The 22,347-nt window shown below is 47.7% G+C and overlaps 2 protein-coding genes and 1 long non-coding RNA gene across 8 annotated transcripts; 1 reads left to right on the top strand and 2 right to left on the bottom strand.

Annotated features, from left to right (window-relative positions):
• Positions 1–118: 118 nt before the first annotated feature.
• Positions 119–2,197, bottom strand: LOC115247577 (uncharacterized). Of its 2 annotated transcripts, none has more exons than XR_003886623.1 (3): positions 2,070–2,197; positions 631–1,930; positions 119–544 (listed from the first exon to the last, which is right to left on the bottom strand). It is a non-coding gene; the product is annotated as an uncharacterized lncRNA (long non-coding RNA). The 2 variants fall into 2 exon arrangements; XR_003886622.1 differs by having other exon boundaries at positions 631–926; positions 1,022–2,153.
• LOC105418832 (fibrous sheath CABYR-binding protein-like) lies at positions 766–7,402 on the top strand. 3 transcript variants are annotated; one of them, XM_011619666.2, is made up of 10 exons: positions 766–894; positions 2,148–2,501; positions 4,786–4,833; positions 5,295–5,339; positions 5,411–5,809; positions 5,937–5,990; positions 6,177–6,266; positions 6,354–6,461; positions 6,526–6,558; positions 6,589–7,402. In XM_011619666.2, exons 1-10 carry the CDS (start codon positions 850–852, stop codon positions 6,730–6,732), a joined length of 1,320 nt encoding a protein of 439 aa, XP_011617968.2. In that variant the 5' UTR covers positions 766–849; the 3' UTR covers positions 6,733–7,402. The 3 variants fall into 3 exon arrangements, with proteins under 3 accessions (XP_011617968.2, XP_011617965.2, XP_011617970.2); XM_011619663.2 differs by having other exon boundaries at positions 6,526–7,402; XM_011619668.2 differs by lacking the exons at positions 766–894; positions 2,148–2,501 and adding an exon at positions 3,271–3,554 and having other exon boundaries at positions 6,526–7,402.
• Positions 7,403–7,724: 322 nt separating this feature from the next.
• On the bottom strand, positions 7,725–21,984 carry gak (cyclin G associated kinase). Of its 3 annotated transcripts, none has more exons than XM_011616014.2 (30): positions 21,813–21,984; positions 20,199–20,260; positions 19,333–19,392; positions 18,995–19,109; positions 18,480–18,622; positions 18,268–18,393; positions 17,641–17,730; positions 17,421–17,556; positions 17,194–17,306; positions 15,887–15,965; positions 15,129–15,246; positions 14,666–14,674; positions 13,854–13,903; positions 13,615–13,763; positions 13,388–13,510; positions 13,160–13,293; positions 12,808–13,002; positions 12,616–12,733; positions 12,452–12,531; positions 12,167–12,360; positions 11,899–12,060; positions 11,658–11,824; positions 11,315–11,570; positions 11,018–11,209; positions 10,748–10,885; positions 10,561–10,650; positions 10,238–10,483; positions 9,974–10,122; positions 9,465–9,641; positions 7,725–9,359 (listed from the first exon to the last, which is right to left on the bottom strand). In XM_011616014.2, the coding sequence occupies exons 1-30, from the start codon at positions 21,952–21,954 to the stop codon at positions 9,258–9,260; spliced, it is 3,915 nt and encodes a 1,304-aa protein (XP_011614316.2). In that variant the 5' UTR covers positions 21,955–21,984; the 3' UTR covers positions 7,725–9,257. The 3 variants fall into 3 exon arrangements, with proteins under 3 accessions (XP_011614316.2, XP_029685623.1, XP_029685624.1); XM_029829763.1 differs by having other exon boundaries at positions 9,218–9,359; positions 10,561–10,647; XM_029829764.1 differs by lacking the exon at positions 14,666–14,674 and having other exon boundaries at positions 9,218–9,359.
• Between the last annotated feature and the right edge of the window lie 363 nt (positions 21,985–22,347).

The following is a 22,347-nucleotide window of genomic DNA, read 5'->3' on the forward strand; positions in this document are numbered from 1 at the left end:
TAAAGAACCGTTGCACTGTTGCTTGGGGCATTGTTGAAATATTTACATTGCAAAAAATACAGTGGTGTGTGTGCATGTGCATGTGTGTGTGTGTGTGTGTGTGTGTGTGTGGGGGGGGGGGGGGGGGGGGGGGTGTTACATCAGTCCTGCAGCTACTCTACACACTGTTGCCACAGGTACTAATGATTGCACTAATGCTAATGACATGAGTAAAAAAGGAAAGATTTGGTTCCATAGATGCGTTCATCAGCATCCCAGCAACCGGGATGGAAGAAAACACATGAGCGTGAATAGAGACTGTGTGTGTGTGTGTGTGTGTGTGTGTGTGTCTGCTTGGTGACTGCCATCTAAACGTTGTTTTCCTCACGCATAGGCAGCTATACAGGCAGTCGCTTGTATGACGTCAGAATCGCCTGCAGCGCTGTGACGTCAGACCCGCCTTTGGTTTTTGAATTTGCGCGTGAGTGGAGCGGTCGCGGGTGGCAGTGGAAAAAGGACCTTTGTGCTCCAAATCCGGGACATTTCGCAGCGTCTCTGAAATCACCTGTAAATAAAGTGACCGTCTGAGTGGCCGCCGCGCTCTGTCCAAACCAGGCAAAATAAGGCGCGTGAAATAATGACGCTTCTTACGTAATCCACGTAAGAGTCTCCCCAACTCGGGTGTCCTCGGGGGTCTGACGCCCGCTCGCGCACGCGCGCGCTTCTCGCTGTCCACGCCCCCTCGCAGTCTTATAGGTCGCGTGCGGAGGTAAAGATCCCACCGAGCTGCGCCGCCTCAGTCGCCGCTCCGCTCCGCTCCGCTCCGCTCCTCTCTGCTCCGCTCCGCTCCTCCATCAACGTGCAGCCGAAATGCCCAGCAAGAGGAAGAAGAACAAGCGCCGCATGACCAGGGTGGTAAGAGGATTTTGCATTTCATTTTTATTCACCTGAGGAGCAAAGAAAAAGGCCAAACTCTCCTTTAAAAAAAAAAAAAAAATCCGGTCATATCTGGTTTTTTTTAATGCGCATCTTTTCTCCCCACCTTTGACATTAGAAATCGGTCCGGTCCATCGTCCTTGCTCACATTTCTGCGCCTTTGCCTCGTTAAAATGAGTAAAAACTTTCGTCTTTCCTGTTTTACTGCCCTCCTGTGCCCGAGGAGAGACTTTTGACTTCTGAACATTCAGTGCCTAAAGAGGAGTGGGCGTGGCCGGGGGAGAAATCTCACTTCTTCAGTTTTCCCATGGCCCAACGCCACACACACACGCACACGCACACACACACACGCAACTGCTCTGGGCTGAGGAATGTCCTGCTTTACTTTTATCAAAGCAGCGCCAGACTGTGTCTGGCTGCAGCATCTAGATAGTCGTGACCCCCCCGGTCACCACAGCCGTGGCCTGGACACGCTTACGAGCCTCGGAGAAGAGGCCGAGCGCTCCCCTCCCTGACACACACGTTCACATAAACTCCGCTGAAGGGTTTCCTCCTTAAATCCTCAATGTAATAAAATATCCCACGGGCAACGCGGCTGTTTGTGGTCAGCTGTGGGGGGGGGTTGTTTTGACGGTGACTCCACAGACGCTACCACATGTACACACAAGTCTGGTTGGCTCTGCCAGTGCCCGACTGGCTCCTGTCCTAACAAAAGCATTTACGCACCGTGATTGTAACCCGATTATAAGCTGATTATGATGTGATTAGGTCGACTGTCTGGCCCGCAGGGCACCCAGCAGTGCTGCTGACTCCAGCGGTTTCCATTCCCGCTTCACCAGACCTGTCAGGTCGGCTCTGATTCAACTAATTAGCTCCCATTATCTGGCCACCGTCACTGGGCCCACTCCCAGAGACCACTCCTCTTCTCCACCGCTGCCCCCTCTCTCACCGTTCCCCTCCAGGGGGAGGGTGCTGAAATCATCTCGCACGCGGCTGGAATGGGACGCGTGGCCTTCTTTAGCACAGAAACGCGCCAGATCGGACCCAAAGACGGAAAAAAAACACCCAGATCAGAACCTCGCTGGTGACAGAATCACCACCGACGCTTCGGCTGCATCGTTTAAAAAAAAAAATTCGACAGGAAAAGACCAAACCTTAGAATGAATGGGCGAGAAGACACTCTGAAAGATGGTTCTTGATCATCCTGATCCGTGGTTCTTCCTCCTTTGCAGCAGGCCCAGAGGAGAATTCTTGAAGAGCAGTATGCAGCCAACCCGCCCGCCAAAGCCAGCCGGGGGACTGGGGCGAGCGTCCCCCCGGCGGCAGCCTCCAGGCTCAAATGCACAGCGCCCGCTCCCCAAAAGATCCTCCAGGCCGTTACCACCTCAGAAGTGATAAGTAAACCTGTCACGCCCGAGCCCGAGGCGGCGGCGGCGGCGTTGGAACAGTCTCCGACAGAAGTGCAGGCCGAAGCTGCAGATGTGGGAGCTGGAGAGACGCCCGTCGCCACGGAGACGGCCGAAGCTGAATCTGAGGCGACACCAGAGGCCGAAGCGGCCCTTCCTGACACTGAAGCAGGTACTCAGGTAAGAAAGGAGAAGCGCCTCGTGGCCAGGCTGAACGGGCGCCGGAGGCGGCGCCCAGAAGGTCAGGAAAGAGTTAAAGGCAGCAGTTCTGCAGGAGGCCGTCAGGTTGCAGAAAGAGCTGCCTGTTTGGGTCTTTGTGGGGGAACCGTAAAAATGCTGTGGGGGTCAAACGGGCCGGGAGGAGGGAGGGACGGTAGGTGTGAGGCAGAAAGAACAACTTGTTCCCTTTAACAAAGAGGTGGCAACGACGGAGAGGGCGGGGCTGCTGCTCTTGACCTTCGACACCGCACGGAAAAACGGGTTGGGAAGAATCCGTGGCCCTAAAGTGTCGGAGCTCCGTCCATCAAGTAGACAGAACATTTGTGAAACTTCCTGAATCGTCCCGCGGAGGAGGACTCGTTTCTGGACAGAAGAGAGAGACTTCAAAGACGCGGGTCCTGGTTTGTGCTCGTTCGGGGAGACGACGAAATCACAGGTTAAAGCTTCACAAAAGCTAAAACTGACCCTGAAAGGTGTCCACAAAGTCCCGTTTGAGAACAGAATGTTCAGCCGGTCGACTGCAGGCTGCACGTCCATGGCCGCGTGCACGCGCGCGCGCACGTGCACTCGCACACGTAAGCTGTTTTTGTAGGCATGCGAGAGGGGAGGATGATGGGTGTGACACGGACCCCCCATCCCCTCGCTGAGCGCACACCCACAGGCTCCATGCCCTCCCTCCCTCCCTCCCTCCCTCCAGACACCCATCCCTCGTTATTCCTCCCCTCTCTGCCCCTCCTTTACTGCCTGCAGATGTGCCACAGTCAGTGTCGGAGCTGACACGGACGCTTCAGTTTTTTGAACCTGCGCAAGAGGAGTGGCGGCGGCTTTTACTCGCTACAATTCTTTTGCCTGTTTTTTTTTTAATGTGCTCCGAGCAGACGGGCTAGAAGTGGATGCCACTTGCTCGGTCAGCCAGTAGGACACAGGTTTACGACAAGACCTTCTGAAATGGGGCTGGTTTTCAGCTGGCTCTGGGGTCGCAGGGCGCTTCCTGGAGTCGCCGCGGAGACGCAGGTGAGTTCCCTCCAACACCTGCCCCGTCTGCGATGTGCCTCAGAACATTATGTACCAGCTTGCTCTGATTCTCCAGTCCTCTGACCCCCCCCCCCCCCAGTCCCTCCCCTTGTAAACTCACCCCCACCCTCCTGCATCCTGCCGTTTCTCCGCTCCTCTTGTTCTCGGGCACCTCTGGGCCCACGTTATCTTGACCCTGCGCACGGATTTTTGCACGAAAGCTCCCTCTTCCTGTCAGCGGGGGGGTTCAGGACGTCCACGGCTGAGTCGCCTCCCAGTTCAGAGGAGCTCCGACAGCTGTCGCCTCAGCTCAGCGATGCGAGCGCTGATCCTTTTAGCCGCTTCGCCTTCCATTTCAAAGGCTATCACCTTGTGGCAGAAGCATGCGAGGTCAGCACGCCGACGAGCGCAACGAGGTTTTACGAGTCTGTTTGCACTGAAGCACTGGAGGGCTTTGTGCCGACTCAGCCAAAAAAAAAAAAGTCCCCTCAGACGCTTCAGATTCTTCAGCTTCTGAGTTCAGGCCTGCCCCGACGTCTAGGATTCCAGATCTGGGTGTTGGAAGTGAGCAGGAGGCCGCGTCCGTGTGCCGATCGGTTTGGGACACGTTGTTCTGTGGCTGTTTGGGAGGGCGTGTGTGTACTTTATGGGAGACGGTCGTTCGTGTGTTTGTTTGTTCGCTATCGATGAAACAAAGATTGTTCCTCCCCGGGGTCATTATTTACCGTTCTCAGCTGCATTTTGGAGCTTAACTGCAGACGTCGTGAGTTCCCAGCCCGAGCCCGAAGGCACCAGGCTTGTCCCAGAAAGAGGCCGCTTCAAAAGTCACTAAATAATTCACAGATGAGGACATCCAATATTTATAGGTGATTGTTGTCTTGGATGTACAATAATCAGCCTCTTGGTCCGTCAAATCACACCCAAAGTGAGCAGCAGAGATGTAAAACATCTCAAACTGACATTTGGAATTGTGAAAACCCCTCCAGGACAGAGCAGCCCGCGGCGGGACGGATGCGTGAGAAGGTTGGTTTGCTCCCGGCACAGTTCCCTCACAGCATCGATGCTCCTCCCAGAATATGACCTTTAAAACCCGACAGTCACCAAATAGTTTGAATTTTTCAAGTTTTCATCCTTGCTTTGACGGTTCTCCTGATTTTTTTTTGGTAACGACAACGTGCTCGTCTCCTTTTGTTTGATTCCTGTAACACTTCTCACCCCTGTTCCTCTGAAGGTGAGTTCTCCAGCTGAGGCTCCAGCAGAAGCTCCAGAGGAGACCGAGGTACCCGCACACACCCTTAACCCCCTTCCTGCGCATGCATTTTCCTGTTTGGGGCTCGTAATTCGCACGATTATGCTCTTAATATTGAGCAACAATAGTGTGTTTCAGTGTAATTTGGTGTTGCTCCCAGTTTCCACTCGCATTTTACTGGTTTAAAGCAGCTGCAGTGGGGCAAACAGAGCTTTCCAATAAAGGTTTTGGTGACATAAGCGTCACAAATAAAAACCAGCGGGCACAGCACAGCTCTGAGATCAGCGGGCTGAAGTTCCAGAGAGAAAAGCCACTAAAGCCAGCGTGCAGAACTCTGAAGGTTCTCCCCATATGACACAGCTGTGATGTGAATTTCTTCTGATTCAGTGTAAATGAATGCTACAGGTTAGCCGGGATCAGCTAGCTCATTAGCGTCTCTTATCTGTCAACTATCTCACTGATTTAATGAATTTGTTGGCTTTTTTCTCCAGATCTTAACAGAAGAAACAGCAAATGTGACAACAGAGCCTGAACTGGTAAGAAGAAATTCCCAGACCATCCAGTTGCTGAAAATTTGTAATTTAATGTCTGGATCTTCTCCCTGCAGAGGCATGAAACCCTTGAAGCAAAAACTGAAGAGGAGCCCGAGGCCCCCGCAGAGGAGGAGGCCCCCGTGGAGACTGAGATGGAAGTGGCCATCACGGAAGCCCCCGAGGAGCCCGAGGTCACAGCACAGGCTGGAGGCCGAGTATCCCCGGTGGAGGAACCGGCTGCGGTCGCAGAGGCCGCCGTAGAACCGGCAGAGGTGGAGGTCGCCGCCGAGGTTCTCGAGCCCGAAGCCGTTACTGAAATCGTCTCTGGTGGGGAGGAGGAAGAGGAGGAAGAGGCAGAAATGGAAGTCCTGGCTGCAGAAGAAGCATCTGAAGTCTCTGCTGAGACCACTGACCTCATCACCAAGACAGAGGTGCCCCAGGATGCTCCTGTCCAGCCCATGGAAATCCAAGTGGTGAGTATTCAGCCCACCAAAGCCACCGGGTCCAGCAGGAAGTGCACCTCAGGGTGAAAACCCGTGCTTAAGAAGCACCGAGGGTTTCATCCACACGCTCAGTGTTGCATGTCTGCTGCATCGGCAGGTTGGAGACGCTCCGCTAGAAGAGGCTGAAGCATCTGCAGCCGAGGTGAAAGAGGTAAAACCTGACCTCTGGAAGCGTTATCATGAATTTGGACTGAAGTCTTCCCCTCCCACTAAAGGGAGAAGCTCATTGCTACATTAGCCTGAACACATCTCATCCCTGAGTTTAGGAGCTTAACTTCTGTAACATGCAGACTTTGTCCTCTTGTCCTCCTTTTTCTCCCCCTTCCCTACCAACCAGGAGATCGTTGACAACCTGGCCGATGACTTTGTTGTCACGGAGACCGCCGAGGCAGTGGAGGTCGCCATCGCAGAATCTTCGGGCCAGCTGGTGAGGGACAGGCCGCTTCTCAGGTGCAAAGAGATCGTGATCGCTGATGTTCAGAGATTTCAATGCTGCCTCTGGTGTCTGCGTTAGGAAACCGTGGAGATGAGCGAAGCTCTCAACAGCCAATCAGAAGCCTCGAATGAGTCTGTTGCTGAGTCTGTTGCCGAGGTGGTTGCTCCACCTGCAGAAGAAGCGATGGTACCGAGTCACCTTTGAAACGCTGTGTTTGGAATCCTCCTGTTTATCCTGTCCTCTCCTCCAGGATGCAGATGGACAGGCATGTTTAGACGCTCCTCTGGAAGAGCCGAAGCTGGAAGAGCCGAAGCTGGAAGAGCCGAAGCTGGAAGAGCCGAAGCTGGAAGTGTGTGAAATGCCGTGTCAGAAGCAGCTGGCGGTGGAGTCCGTGGAGATGTCTGTGGAGTCTTCGCTGAGCGGACACGTCGTTCCAGAAGTCACCATCGAGGGATGAGGAGATGGCAGGAAGCTTGAAAACCTCGTTTGTTTTTATCTTTGTAAGTCCCCCCCCCCCCCATTTTTTTTTGGCCTTGGCCTCTGTCAGTCTCTCCTCTGGACAACCGGCACGGGCAAAAGCCGCTTCAGGAAACCAGCCCACATTTTGTAAAGAAGGAAAGGACCGGAACTCCAGGAGACGTCCGCCCTTCCAAGTGCCTTCTCTGGCCTCTCGTTTCCGTCAGAGCTCTAAACCAGATGGGCTCCAAAACTGCTGAGTCATCACAACACGACCCTGCAGGTTCACACGCACGATGGAGACCCCCCCCACCCCCACACGTGAACATCACAGCACAAATGAATGTTGTTGGGACTTAAGTCTGCAGTCATGTGACCTGTTGTGTCTCCCCCTCTTAGAAATTCCTTTCATCTCCTCTCTTTGTTCTCTCGGGGCCAGAGGCGAGGAGTTTGTACACGTTTTGTATTTTACGGACACGGGGAGGCCTGTCGCAGTTTTACGGAGATTTTCTATTTTTCTGTCACCTCTAGCTTTAAGGAAAAACCTTTGTTTTGTAAAGGACATAAGCTGCGCTGCAGTTTTTGTCTTCAAAGGGAAAATCAGGAGGTAGCGTGTATCGCTCTTCGGTCGACTCGATCCACCTTTGAAATAAAGCTGTAACGCGCAGTGACCAAAGGCTCCTTTCTACCGTCTGTCTGAAGAAAAAGGTGCATTTTTATTTTACAATGCAAAACAAACTGATCAAAACTCTCGTATTTCCCCCTTTAATTTTCTGGGATGTATATCTGTAGCAGTCTGATGTAGCCGGTTCAGTAAGCTAATGTGGATGCAACCGTCAGGATTTCTCCCCCAAAAGGTTCCAGAGGGAATTTCAGGCGTTTTTGTGGCGTTGCTTTACTGTCCTGTCAGGGCGGAATTTTAATACACCGTCAAAAGAATAAAACCTCAGTTTTGCGTGAGATGAACAATTAAAGTAAATCAACACACTCCACTTGACAGAGGAGAAATATATATTTGTAAATGCACATTCATATCAGATGCTTTGGAATGAAAACAGCAACAATGAGGCTCAGTGTGGTCAACTGTTGCTTCCACTTGCACACCGCCCAACCCCTTTATATATTATCTGATTTTCTTTTTTCAATTTTGCCATCCTGATGCACGAGTAGGTGTCGATATACCTGCCTGCAAAACCACAATAAATAAGAAACCAGGCAATTTGATTGGTCCACGGGGTAAAAAGGGGCGAAACAATATTCAAAAGATGAGAGGAAAGAAATGATTAAAAGGAAAAGATTGTGATCACATAATAACAATGATGCTGTACAATCTTTTTCCCTCTCAAAACACACATACACTCATTCACACTCAATTCAAGAGGTTTAGAAGGAATCGATAGCTAACGAAGCCCCTTTCAAAGATGATAATACTCAAATATTTACATTGCAGGGAGTATAAACTGAAAATTAGGCCCAAATTGTGAGTAAAACCAAGAGAAATCAAATTGAATCACTGCATTTTCTTTTTTCATTCCTTCATTTTTTTGACCTCTGCTGACGACCTCGGAAAGACGTCATTATCCGGAGCCGGTCAACGCCCACACAGACAGGTTTATAAAGACGGTGAGCGCTACAGGTAAAAGAGCACTTGGATGAATGAGCCCAGGCTGCCAGTTCAGGATCCCCCGTTCTCAGACCCTGTTACGGCGAGTAAACACTCAGCCACACACAGAGTGTGGGACTGAAAGAGCACTTCAAAAACACGGGGCCTTCGTGGGCTTCCAGAACTGTCGAGGACGCAGGTTTCAGACGTGATTGTAGAAGCAGCGAGCACAGCATCTAGCGGGCGGTAGTCTTTCCACACAGGAAGTGGCTCAGGAGGAATAAAGTGAACAGCCTATAAAGGTGCAGCAGTAGCACTTCGGAAAACTCCTGGGTTCTAATCTTCCCAGGGAATGTTTTAATTCATGCTTCCATTTAGTCCGTGTTCAGATATTTAATCACTTCTGAGGCAAATAGCTTTGAAAACATTCAAATGATTTTGCAAATGTCCATGTTTTACAGCCTTATAAAGTACGTTGTGACAGGCTGTTTGCTCTGCCTCCACAGGACGATGACAGTTTGGGCTAAATTCCTCTTTTATGGGAACTCCACTGTGACGCTAATTAGCTTGTTACCATGGATTTGGTCTCATTCTGACATAATTGTCCAGTTTCTCTGTGGGGTGTGATTGTCACCCTTTCTGCCCCCCCCTGCCTGGCATTCACACAAGTAGGCAGTGGCTAAAAACCAGTGATTCTTTTTACTGGTGGTGAGGAATTTTTCACTTTGATGCACAATGCAAACTGTTCTTTTCTTGAGTAAATGGGTGAAAAAAGGAGTGAGGGGAATGCTAGAGAGGACGCCTCTCAGAGGCTCAGCGCCCCTTCAGGCCCAATGTGGGCTCAGTCAAACCTGGCTCGGCCCAACGTTTGACAGGTTAGGCCAAAATCCAGTCGAGCTTGATCTGGGCTCCAGATCTGCGCTTCAGAAGAGCGCTTTGGAGCCCTGGTTCTCAAACTCTGACCAGGCATCATTTAATTCCATGAAGATCATCTTGGCATACTCTTCATACGGCTTTCCTGCCGCCTGTGGAGTGACACAACATATATATTAATAACTAAAAACAACATGGGGAACAAGGTTTGTAGTAAATTCAATGATCTTTCGGACAGATAAGCAGTAAAAGTGCACCTTATCTGGATGGACCACCAGCACAGCTTTCCTGTAGTATTTCTTCACCTGATCAGGCGTCACCAGCTCAGACATGCCCACGGGCTTCCAGCGGGTCTCACCGTCCCACAGCACCGTGTGCATAGTCGACATCAGCGCTCGGATGTTTCGCTCCTTCCCTTCGATCCAGTCCAAAATCTGTGGCATGACAACAGAAACCAGCTTTCATTTGTTTTATTATATTAACAAAAGATTCTAACTCAGCGTCTTAAGCCTCTTTTACACAGGTTGACTTCATCTGAGGCACAAGTCACTGGACAACCTCAGTAACTAAAGTCAGATTATCGTCGATGATGATGATGAAGATGCAGAGCACGAAGCCTCTATCACCTGAGACCCACCAGCGCCTCATCCCTTAGTTGGGATTTGTTAAAATAGGAGTGTAAAACAATCAAAAACTTTACAAATGTGACAGATTCTAAACTGCCGGCATGTTCAGTCTTAAGTGTTAAATATTCTAAATCAGTTACCTGTAATTGAAGTGGGTCTATTTCCTTCGTCATCTCCTCCCGTCTCATTTCTGCTATGGTCCTTGGTCCCTTCTTATCGGGTCTTGAAGCAAAACCCTGAGTTGACAGCAACTCCTCAAAGTCGTCCTCCTTCACCTTTGGTTTGGGGCCTGTGTGGTGAAACAAAGCACAGCACTCAACTTCTGACAGAGAGGTTGTGGGAAATAAATGTGCAGACTTTTCCTGTGATGAGGCAACAGGATTATTCCACTTGTAGTAACCTACCAAAACCTGGCCCACGAATCCCTCTCTCCTCTCTGCCACCAATGACAGAAGAGAAGTTCAGGTTGTAGTTGGGTTTGGGGTGCTGTGTGCTTGTGGGCGGAGGCACGGTGGGTGGTTTGGCTGAACCAGGTCCTGACCCAGACATCCAAGGTTTGTTTGGGGCTGTGGTAGGTCTTCCAGACTGCCAGGGCTGGGCTTGAGGCTTTGAAGAAGGAACCTTTGAGCTAAAAGAGGTCCCAGAAGAAGCTGCGAAGACACGAAAAATAAATGAATAGCAGTAGATCGTAGATTTATCACGATGTCAGTGCAGACAGGGACGCTACCTGGTAAATTGGACCCCAGGTTTCCCAGGTCAGCAAAAGGATCAAAGGTCTGAGACTTGGCCTTTGACATAGATGGTGCACCAGAAGCTGCTACAAGCACAGAAGTCTCACAGTTACAGCTTTCGTGTCTCGGGTTTTTTCACTCAGAGCACATTTAAAAGGTCACTCAGACTGCTCCTCAGCTCACCTGTGTTAGTATAGCTGGATTTGTTAGTGGTAGCACTCACACTTGCAGTTTTCCCAGTGGCCCAGCTGTCCCAGCCACCAAGTAGGTCCGGCTGGCTGGCTGATGAGGTCATCTTAGGAGTATCGTTCACTAGTTTATCTGAAAAAACCATAAGAGCCTCAGGGACTGCTTGAAGCAATAGTAAACATGGTTGTAAAAATAACAGCAGGAAAAAAAGGACAAGTTTGGTGTCTCACAAGACAAGAAGGCACTATTAACTTTGGTACTTACTGAGGTCAAAGAGGCTTGAGTTGGATGGGGCGGGGTTAGCGTGGGTTGGAGGAAATTTGCCAGCATTTGAACTCTCAGAACCCAATAAGTCTACAAACAGGTCAGGTCCAGAGGACTGCTGAGATGAACCCACGCTGGAACCAACACCAGAGCTGGTTCCCATACCAAAGGGATCAAAGAAGTCACCCACGGCTGCAACACAGTCACAAAGACACTTTAGACTGCATTAAAAAAAACAACCCTGAAACATATAATACTTTAATGCAGCAGCAGCAGTGCATTAAGGATTTCTCATACATTTTGAAGTGGCTGCAGCCTCGCCTGTTGGCTCATTGAAGAGCAAGTCTTCCTGTACTGGGGCTGCCTCGCCAGCAGGGGGCGCAAACAGGTCATTGAGGAGGTTACTGTTGCTCGTTGCAGCTTTCATTCCTCCCTGAACGCCTTGATGGGCAGCAGAGGATGAAGCCGTGGAAGATGTTTGAGTGTCCGTGTTCAAACCCAGGAGGTCAGCCGTGTCGCTGACGGGAGCTTCCTGGGCTGCAGGAGGGGGGATCTGGGGAAGGAGGTGGGCCGTCAGCAAAAAAACTCGCAATTGGAGGATGACAACATGGCAAAATCAGCATTTTAACACCCGCTTTACCTGGAAGTCAGCATCAAACAGCGGTTCGCTGGGTTCACGTGACAGCGGCTCTCCACTGGGGGCCGAGTAAGAAAAGGATTCTCCTTCAGACTGATCACTCAGATCATCTTGGTCATTCATGGAGCCCCTCCCTTGACTGTCCGAGGCCTCTTGAGAGCAACGCACATCTGCAAACACAAGAGGCCAGTGGTCACTACTGAATTTCTTCCCACAGTATTTAAACAGGGGTCAGAGAATGTACCTTCCCAATCTAGTGTCTGGAAAAAGTTGTTGGCGTTATCATCTGTGCTCCCAGGAGACTCTGGTTCATTTGCACTGGAACCTTCTGGGGTCTGAACTGGCTGCGGGGAGTCGGCATCATAAAACGCTGATGATCCCGGCTGACGAGGTAGCTCCGGTTTCCCTGCAGACAGGAAAGATTGTGGAAAGTTCTGATATTAACAGCTCGAAGGGAGAAGATGAACGATGGGGGACGAGAGCAAATCAAAACAATGGCTTTGGCTTCATACCAAATTTGCTGAGTATCTCCTGTTGTTCATCACGTGAGGAGAAGAGGATTTTGGGGTTGAGGCCCTTGGTTGGGAAGCCCTCCCAGGGAGGGCTCTTGGTCCTGGGATGGTCCCTGGGATCTACGTCAATGTTCAAATTCACCTGGAACAGGTCTGGGTACTTCTCCTGTATGTCGCAGGCATCTAAATCATACCTGGCAGGAGAAACAGCGGGAGGGAAATTTGAGTTTGAGGACAGTGACCTCGTCGGGTTAGAAGTAGTTTGCGCCAAAATTATATGCGAACTTTGCAAACTTGACGGTGGTCGCGTTTCTGGGGACAAAACCGGTGTGGAACTGGATCTGAAACATCTTCATGGACGCCATCTGAAAAGAGTTTATACAACGATGACGCATTTGATGTCTGATGTAAGCGTGTGTGTGTGTGTGTGTGTGTGCGTGTTTACACACCTTGGCTTGCAGACGACCTCCCAGCGTGGATCTTGCATGATATATCACCACCAGTACATCTCCTTGGACCGTTACATTCAGGGGTATCTCTGCCTTCCCGTCTTCCATTCTAAAATCCCTGCAAAAAGTAAAATATTGAGCAAAACGGATTAAAATTGCTTCATCTTCAACTGTTAAAACATCTCAACTTACCTCATTCGGTCGTATTCCTGGGATGTGGTGAGGACTCTCTCGTCTCCTACATAAACCTCACAGAACGGCCTGCAGCCGTTTCTTTGCTTGTTGAACAGAGGTACGGGAGTCATGACGATGGAACGAATTATTATGGGCTTGCAGTGGGGAACGATGGGCTCTTCTGCCATCATGTCACACATGTACTCGATGTACCTGCAACAGGGCAGCAATCGTGACCACAAATGATTAGCATTTCAAATAAAATAATAAACACTGGATTAAAATAAAAGGCAATTACACTAAAGAGTGACCATCTGTTTAAAATAAACTTTGCACCAATAAATCCGCATTATTTTCTACACATTTATACCTCTTGTGCGAGGGCGATATGCCAGGTGGGCAGCGCTTCATGGAGAACATGTAGACGGCCGCCTCAGCCGTGGTGAAGAGGCGACAGAAACACAGGAAGGAGCAAACCGCCACAGCCGACGCCGCTTTGCCGTCCTACAGGCGGCAGCGTGTAAGGGGGAAAGTTTGAGCAATTATCTCCTTCACGGTAAGATAAAGTGAACCCTGTCACGTGATCAACCTCACTCACCAGACAGTGAACTATACAGATGTTCCTTTGGTCCTGTTTGAGCCACAGATGCATGTTCTTACACACACTGAAGAGACTGCGCAGGTTGGGGGCACGTCGCAGCTGCCAGTTACATTCAGACACCTGCGCGCACACACACACACACACACACACACAGTGTAAGAGCTGGAGTATTGCGGGGTAAAAACAATTACTAATTGTTATGAGGCATCAGACACACTACACACTCTGTTATGGAATCGGGAAGGCCTGTATGATCGTCTGGAGAGGTTGTAGACAGCATAGTGGCCAGCGTGGCGTGAATCCAGGAACAGCCGTACGTCCTCTATGTTGTTCTTTATAGCCGATTCCACCCCTTCTGCTGGGTAGGACATGACTGCATGCATGGACAAAAGGAAAGTCAGTTTCCTTCAGCTGTGAAGGAATTGTGACGAGTCGAGTGGGGGGGGGGGAGGAGGACGCCTACCCGCTATTCTGGAAGTGATGTAGGAAATATCCAGATCCCCTTTGGCATAGCTGTCAAATTAAAGGTCAGTAGAATTAATTAAAAGGTCAAACAATCATTAAAAATGCTCGGATGACGACAAAATCCAGAACTTTGATTGATGACGAGTTCCAAACAAAGCATAATGAGCACAAACATCCAGATTATATATAACTGTGCAATCAGCTACAAAGTCTCAGATATTTACATTATTATACTGAGATGATGATGAGCAGGATTTAAACAAAGATGATTCTGGCTATCAAAATTAAAAATTCAGTAGACAAAAACTTTAGGCCAAGCAAAAAAACAAACCACATCTATGTATATGTGCGGATAGGCTGACAGATAAATCTGTTTCAGGACAAATGATGCTGTTAGAAAAGACAGAACGGTGAAATTATTGAGGAAACCAGAAATGATGTGTTCATTTAAAATTCTATCTGTTAAATGGTCAATGGTTAGCCTCTGGACGCTAATGGACGCGTTTCATTGTGTTTTGACCAACAAAACAGGCCCGGGACCATTAGAATGAACGTAGGAGGATGACGTTAGCCTTTAAAAGACAATATTGCAACAGTTTTTTTCCTTCAAAGTTGCTGTTTATGTTTCAGCTGTTATAGTTTGATGACAAATGATTGAACATATGATGTTAGGAGCAGCAAAGCTCTAATGCTGGACGCAAGTCAGCACATTGCTTAGTGAGATTTTTTGCTTCATCTAGATTAAAAACACAAACTACAGGAGCACACGGACAGAACAACTCATTAGTCGATTAGTCGACCATTATTTACCTTGGGTTGCTATGTGATGGACAGAGAGGGACCGTGTGGGAGTGGGGCAGAGAAAAGAAACAAAAATAATAATGAAAAGGCCCAAACAAATGAAAGACAACGGTGAGAAACGGTCTAAATGAAACATCCAGACGGATGGACACAATTAAGAGTGGCACATAAAGGAACGCTTTGTCAAAAATGTCCCTGGCATCACCCTCGGCTGGGACGTTTTGATAAGAGGAATCATTTCAATCAACAACAAAGTGTTACATTTACACCTGATGCATTAATAAATGAAAATATTAAGATATAAGCAAGTAATAATTGTTGCTGCTCTGAAATCTTTAAAGCAACAAAATGTGAATGTTCTCATTGCAGCCACATCATCTGAAAACACCTGCTGATTCAGAAGGAAAAAAGGCAGCAAAGGAAACAAAAGAAGAAAATAACGAGTGAGGTGAAGCAGACTGGAGCTCCGTACCTGGCTACGGACTGGATGACCTTGGAGGACGTGTCCTTAATGTTGGTCAGGAAGCGCTCTGTTCCTCCCTTTAAGATATCCAAGAAGCCGCTGCCTGGCTGGTCGGGGTCATAAACCCCTACAGGTGAGATATAAAGACATTAACAAGCTTTAGCAGTGTGGAATGTTAAAGGAGCATGAACTAGCCAAATCTGTATGGACTGAAGCCTTAAAGAACAACAACAAATCAACTTGGAAACTACTTCTTAAAACGTTTTTGATTCGGAGGTAAGAACATTGAATTTGATCTGTTAATGTCAGCTGAGCTGCAGGTGGTTGGTGTTGAGAGATAACTGCCTGGCCAAGGCTGAATATATGAAGAGAGAGCGGAGCCGCTCCTAAAGGAAAAGAACGTCTTCAGACTCTGCACAGATGGTTGACAGAAATCCTCTTAATGGGCAGCACGACGACTCTACACTCGGCTGTGCATATTGATCTGAACGGTTAAAAAACACCCCTGACAGAAACCATTGAATAACCAAGACTTACTATTTCAGGGTCCATATTACAGAACATGACAGAATGATGCGAATGTTTAGGCCAACTTTAAAATAATAAGCTAAATCAAGAAGTCTAGCTGGTAAATGTCAGCCTAGACAGAAAAAAAGCTGGAAGAATGACACGAATATAGATTCATTTTCATGCTCTTACAGGCCATCTTGCACAGCACTCCTCTGAAATAAGAGGGAGTGAAAACGCTGTTTAAAAGCACACATTACCTGCACTGTTGTGGAGGTTTTGGGTCGGCATGGGCGGCTGGGCTGCGCTGTTGCCGAAACCCCCGTTCTGCTCCAGCAGCTGCAGACATTCATAGCCGTCATAAACTGGACGCCAACAGTAGTACGCACTCAACATTGTAACAGGGAGGCCAATAAAACGACAGCCTGGCGCTTTTGACCCCTGCCGTAAGACTTTGCCTAAGATGTTTACCAGGTATAAGCAAGGCGGAGCAACAGTCGAGAGGGGAAGTATATTCCAGACAAATGCTCATAAAGAGTATCAAGAAAAGAAAAAAAGCTAGAAATCGGTGCTCAAGTGCAGCTCTTGTCTCTGTCTTTCTGTGCAAAAATTTTCAAAATAATCCTCAGGTCAGACGGCCCCCCGCTTCTCATTTCCTGTCTGGTATATTTCCTTTTCAGTGTTTCACTTCCATCTCTGAAACCATCCTTCTGCCTCCACATATGTCTGCAACACTGAATGGCACAGAAAAAGAGGAGGAGGAAGAGGAGGAGGAGGAGGAAGAGGAGGATTATGCCCTCCTTATGTCCAACAGGGAAACTCCTTCTTAACTCTAATCAGATCAACGTAAAAGCTGCCTTCACTTTGCACTCATTTACTGGCAGCAGCAATGTTTTGATCATAAAGAGCAGCTCTCTCGCTACTTAATATGTTTCAATACATATTTGTGCATTAAACCCGGGGCTGAACATAACAATATACATTATATAGTGTTCAGTCAGATGTATTATAAAGCAGAGATTCAGGATTCCAAGATAAGTATTAGGATTTGTGTTGAGATAATAAGAAAATGCTCATTTGGTGCGTTTTTTTCCTCACTAAAAACCCCTGATAAAACCCTAAAATCCGATTTGGTTGAATTAGCCAACAGTGGGCGACAAATTGAAAAGCAGTCTTAACATTTGCAACACCTCCGAAAAGCTGATCTGATAAAGCCAGTTTAAGTCGTTTCTTTGGTGCTGCTCTGGATAGTGGGGAGAGGGGACCTTTGGAGACAGCATACAGGCCTCTTTGAGCCTTCCTCTGTGAGTGTGTGCAAATGTAACCACATTAGCAATTTCAGCACACGTTTACACACGCGCACACAGACACACACTGGAAGAAGCAGCGTGGGCAGAATTTCAATGGAGCCTCCACATAAGAGGGGCCATGTCTCAAAATGTGACCGTTTACAAAAAGTCAAAGACAAGATCAACAAACTATCAACCACCTTATTATCATCGATAATGTGATCAATCTTTTTTGCTGCATCACATCTTCTGGTTAAGACGGAGGAAAACGGGGCTACCTCTGTAATGGGGGACTTGGGGTTGACGTTGCGTGCTGCTGCGATCTCCTGGAGCAGGTTGACCAACTCTGTAATGGACAGACGCTCCTCTGGGTTCACCTTCAACATAGAACCTGAGCAGCAGGACAAATGTGACACGAAGCATGTCAGAAATGCTGGTTTATGGTCACCGTGGAGAAAAGAAGGGTTCTTATATTATCACTGGAGCAAAGGAGGGGAGGACGTACGTATGAGGTCGTGGTAGACGACGTATTTGACGTCGTTCTGCGGAATGGAATATTTCCCGTTGACAATCTGCAGTTTGGCTCCATCCTCGAAAGGGTGCTGCTTAAAACACAAGAGGTAGAGGATGCATCCGAGGGCCTGTGCAGGTGAGAGGTTGGAAAGAAGGTGTTAGGGAAAACATCAGGGATTCAGCAGACGCTAAAAGGATGGAAAAGCTCTGACCCAGATGTCCTGTTTCTCATTGATGGGGAAGTTGGAGTAGAGGTCGATCATCTCTGGGGTTCGATACGCCGGAGTGGTGTTTCTTGTGATCTGCACAGAACCGAAGATATGAGAAGATAAAGCAGCTGCAGGAGATCAAAGACAGGCAGGAGTTGGTCAATCTGGAAGTCATGACGTCTGAGGTCATCCTTGGCAAACCTCCTGTGTGTGTTTATGGTAGAAACATAATTGACCTGAATGGCCAGTGCTTCCTGCATGTCTCGTTGGTAATTCAATCAAAAGGTTTCTGGTTCCTGCTCGGCACCATGATGCTCAGAGTACTGCCACAGATCTACTGACCCTTCTCAGGCTGCTGTCAGCCCGGCTGACGCAAGGCGAGCCAAGTCCCCGCTTCCGTTTACAGAACATTTCATGACTCTACACTGGGGGTTTACATGCATTCATGCTGCCCTCATTGGTGAAAACCTGAACCCTGTTTATCGTTAGGCACCTCCCTTTGTACAACCTTTTTTGGCCACCTGAGCAACCGGTAAATCCTGCCAATAAAATCATCTTTCCCTCCTTATTTACAAAAACACCAGCATATGAGGGTTATGGATGTATGACAGTGTGTGTGTGTGTACACACCTCATCCTCCACCATGGACCTCTTCTGTGCCGACCAGCTGTAGTCTGGGTAATGTGACACTGTGGTGGAGCTGCCGAAGTCACACAGCTTGATGGTGCCCTGGTTACTAATCAAGAGGTTCTCGATCTGCACAAAGGAAGTGATGATTTGCACGTCAGTCACATTATTGCGCACCCTGTTATTCACAATTCTGCCCTTAAACGACGACCGACCTTGAGGTCTCTGTGGATGATCGGAGGCTTCTGCTTGTGCATGTGCTGGACGGCGCGGCACGCCTGGTAGAAGATTTTCAACACCGTGTCGCACGAAAGGGAGGCCTTCTGCTCTACCCTCTTGATAAAATCCACCAGCTGACCTGAGGCAGAATAGACACATGTTAATTAGTTAAAAAGCCCAAAAGTCTCAGTCATGGTGCAGCCATCCCCATTTTTGCTACCGAAATATTTAATCTTACATTACTTACGATAAACTGCGTTAGATACATTTAAAAACCTGCAGGAACTACTAGGGTAAAGCTGGCAATTAAAACCCAGTCACACTGGCCAGAGAGGAAGCAGAGGAGGATGTAGTGCAGCTACAAACAGGAAACGGTTTCTGTTAAAGTCACTGAATCGTGAATCTGACGGGTGGAATTCAGATTGCACGAATAGTTGCTGATTCAGGCGTGAAAAGAAGATGAAGGAGCCAAAGTACGAGTTAGTGAAGTGAAAAAACCACATGCACTAACCTTTACACAGCTCTGTGAGGATCAGGAACTCAGCCTGGCCTGTGTCCGACTCCTCCTTACTGATGGATGCAGCGGAGCAGAACTGGACCGTGTTGGGATGACCCGACAGCTTTTTCTACGGCGCGTGAAGGTCAAGGAAAATCCAACAAAAGCCTGACTTTGGGTTAATTGTCTAAAGGTCACAAACAAGTCACTGACTAAAGTTTTTTTTAGGGGAGACACCAAAGAGACGTTTAGAAACAGAAGCACATAACAATAATTTGGTCCAGTATTCAAATTCAGAGTTAATAAGGACTTTTCTACACCCATGGGACGGTGTGTAAATGGCATAAGGATACCATGAAGCAGACTTCCTGTATGATTTCCTTGTTCTTCTCTTCCTCATGAGACAGCAGCCTCTGGAGAGAAAGACACACAGGTCAGTGGTTCGTGGTTGATCCGTGACAAAAGGCGCAATTCCACTGCAGGAGCTTAAGGGCAATTTTACGTGGCCGGGGCCCTTAATGCATGTCTAGACCGCATGATCATCACCCAAACGGCCATTTATGGCATAACTAAGTCCCTGCTCAATATAAAAGGAGCATTAGCCTAGCAGGCACCGCTGCAAGTACGCAAACACACAAACCAGAAATGCAGCAATGCCCTGCCTTGTTTTGAATAAACATCACAACGCAGCATGACCTGTTCAATATTCATTAGCACGCGAACGTGTACAGAGTGATAAAGCTTGCATTGATAGAGTCTAACAAAAGGTTCTTGTAGGTAAAACTAACTGTAAGAAATCATGTTTTCTTAGTCTTACACCGCCTCAGCTGCCATCATTTTTTATACCCTTCCTTATTGTTTTCTTTGTTATTATTATTTTTTTTGTTGGCCTGCCCAGGCGACGTCACAGTTGAAACCTTTGGTGTGACGCCATCGAGGCGTTATACCCGTAGGGGAGACACGACTCTCAACGGTTCCAATAAAGTTCCTGTCCCCCCAGTATTTACCAGAAACTTCCTCATGAGAAACGTGCCTAAAGTGAGCCTTCCATAGCAACGATTTCATGGCACTATATTCTGAAACATCTTGTTAAAACAGTGTTGTGTCTGAAGATTAGATTGATTAGATTTTGCTGATTTGTTTAAGTGTCAGCCAAAGGATGCAGCAATATGGCAAAGATAATTAGCAATACAAGTCGGAATAACAGCATTTTTCTCACCTTGAGAGCGTAATCTTTACCGCTGCTCGTGTCCTGGGCCTCGTACACAAAAGCAAACCCACCTAAAAATGGCAAAGCAGAGTGATTTCTTTATGTGATGCATCTGCTCAGGCAACATTCATCACGGCTCTGTGAAACGAGGGTATGACATGATGAAGGTGATGTCAAAGTAACACGTGTCCATATAGCAACCGGTTACTGGACAGAATGATTGTTTAAAGATCTAAATAGCAGCCGTCTCTCTCACAGCACTTGAATTCAAGGCTAACTTACTAATGAATGTAACAAGCTTCCCACACATATAAACCTGAAAGTAGCCCCACGATTGTTTGAGAACAACGGCAGCTTTTGTCGCAGGCTGTCTGTCACTCGATCTGAGCGTACACCCTTTCACCCCGGAGGACGTTGAGGCTGAATCCTCAACAAGTGAAGAGAATAAACACAAAGCTGCAGTAATAATATGTGGTATTAGTACTTCACATTCCCCAAAGAAAGCCCCTTGGCTGTTACCAAACCTAAAATACATGCTCACGTTTGAAGCTTCACAGCATTTATTTTTCTGTTTTGCCTCGAGGCAAGACTGGTGCATGTTCCAATGGTCCTGATGTTCTCATTTTGTTCTGTTCTCCTGCTGATCACGCTTGTTCCTTCACATTAATGGTTTGGCCAATAAAGTGAATACGCAGTACGGCAACAAATACCTAAGATCCCAGTCATCAATCCAAAAGCGTAATCTCTATTGTCAATTACAGAGGTCTCAGGCGTAGAAAACACACCCATCCCAGAGAGCGGATTCTTTCCTCTTGTTTTATGTCGAGCTTGTCGACAGAGACCCTTTTTCCTCACTATGGTGAAACAATGTGAGAATAAGGAAGAACACCGTGCTTAAGAGTTGAGCCAAAAGAGCACTTTCTTTACTACGGGTTCTCCTGCTCAGGTGCCATTGTTGCCAAAAATCTTGTTTGTCCTGTCAAGACTGAAGAGACACAGAACACACAGTCGCGATCTCACGACCACAACAATGAGTCCAAAACAAAAGGTAAAAGCTATTAAAAGATGTATTATTTTGTCAGGAGGACAGAAATGCTTTAATACAGCCATAGCTTGCAGTTAATTCAGCTCAAGTTTTTGGTGTTATTGAAGGACAATTATAATAACTGTTGCTCAATGGGGTTTAATCACGTTAGGTACATATTGAATTTTTTGGATTTCTAACATCTCTTGCATGTTTTTCAGTGTAAGCATGAACTTTAGGTTATGTACATGTAAAACTACTAACAACACAACCATTTATTAAAGATACGAGGCGAATGCGGCAGGAAAGATACAAACAGCATTTTACTGGACCTCAATGTTCAACCAGACTAGTTGTGCCAACAAAATATGTATTTGTGACAATCAAAATACCCACAGGGATGAACTAATTGAGAACTGGACGAAACAACCGTTGATCTGTGAGACATCGCTTACTTATTAACTAGTTTTTCTGCTGTTGTAGAGGTTTTGGTTCCAGTTCAGGTATGCCCCTGATGCTAACCTTTAGGTAGCTGACCTAGCTAGCAAGCTAAGCAGTGGAGTGCTATCAATGATTCTTGTGGCGGCAAACTGTCTTACCTTCCGCAATAACCCTCTTTATCCTCAGTTTCATGTCACCGAGTTCAACCACCTGTCCTACGAAATCATTCTGGTCCCGACTGGCCGCTCCCGACGAGCCGGGCCCGGCTAGGAAATCCAACGCCGACTGAAACAGAGACATTTTATCCAGCTCCCAGCTTTTAGTCTCACGAAGCCCGGAAATGGAGGAAAACCTTGTTCGACCCCCAACAGGTTTATCGTAAAAAAATCGGTTTATCTTACTACAATAGTGAACGATCGGCTGATAATATCATTTGAGTAAAGAAAAACATCCCCTTCCTTCTATTCTGACAAGGCCGCCGCCATCATCCACACCGACTTCCGTGAAGGATGATTACGTCACGACACGACTCGGTCATGTGACGCAAAAAACAAAATACAGAAAAAGACGTCGCTTGTATGGAGCAAACGGACCAACTTGCAATAGTGAAATACTGCATGCGAATAAACAATATCGAACCAAAAAACGGTGATCCGTCATCAAATTTATCTACTACATTTTCCTGTTTGCAAC

Source organism: Takifugu rubripes, chromosome 21 (genome assembly GCF_901000725.2).
Source record: "Takifugu rubripes chromosome 21, fTakRub1.2, whole genome shotgun sequence".
NCBI lineage: Eukaryota > Metazoa > Chordata > Actinopteri > Tetraodontiformes > Tetraodontidae > Takifugu > Takifugu rubripes.

What these genes read in the sequence shown, in the direction of transcription:
- LOC105418832 (XM_011619663.2), top strand. Translation starts at nt 850, where the DNA reads ATGCCCAGCAAGAGGAAGAAGAACAAGCGCCGCATGACCAGGGTG. An exon ending in AGCGCCGCATGACCAGGGTG is followed by an intron (nt 895 to 2,147) that starts GTAAGAGGATTT and finishes CCTCCTTTGCAG; the next exon opens with CAGGCCCAGAGGAGAATTCT. An exon ending in AAGCTCCAGAGGAGACCGAG is followed by an intron (nt 4,834 to 5,294) that starts GTACCCGCACAC and finishes TTTTTTCTCCAG; the next exon opens with ATCTTAACAGAAGAAACAGC.
- gak (XM_011616014.2), bottom strand. Translation starts at nt 21,954, where the DNA reads ATGTCTCTGTTTCAGTCGGCGTTGGATTTCCTAGCCGGGCCCGGCTCG. An exon ending in CAGGAATACGACCGAATGAG is followed by an intron (nt 12,734 to 12,807) that starts GTAAGTTGAGAT and finishes TACTTTTTGCAG; the next exon opens with GGATTTTAGAATGGAAGACG. An exon ending in ATCCAGCTATACTAACACAG is followed by an intron (nt 10,651 to 10,747) that starts GTGAGCTGAGGA and finishes CTGTGCTTGTAG; the next exon opens with CAGCTTCTGGTGCACCATCT.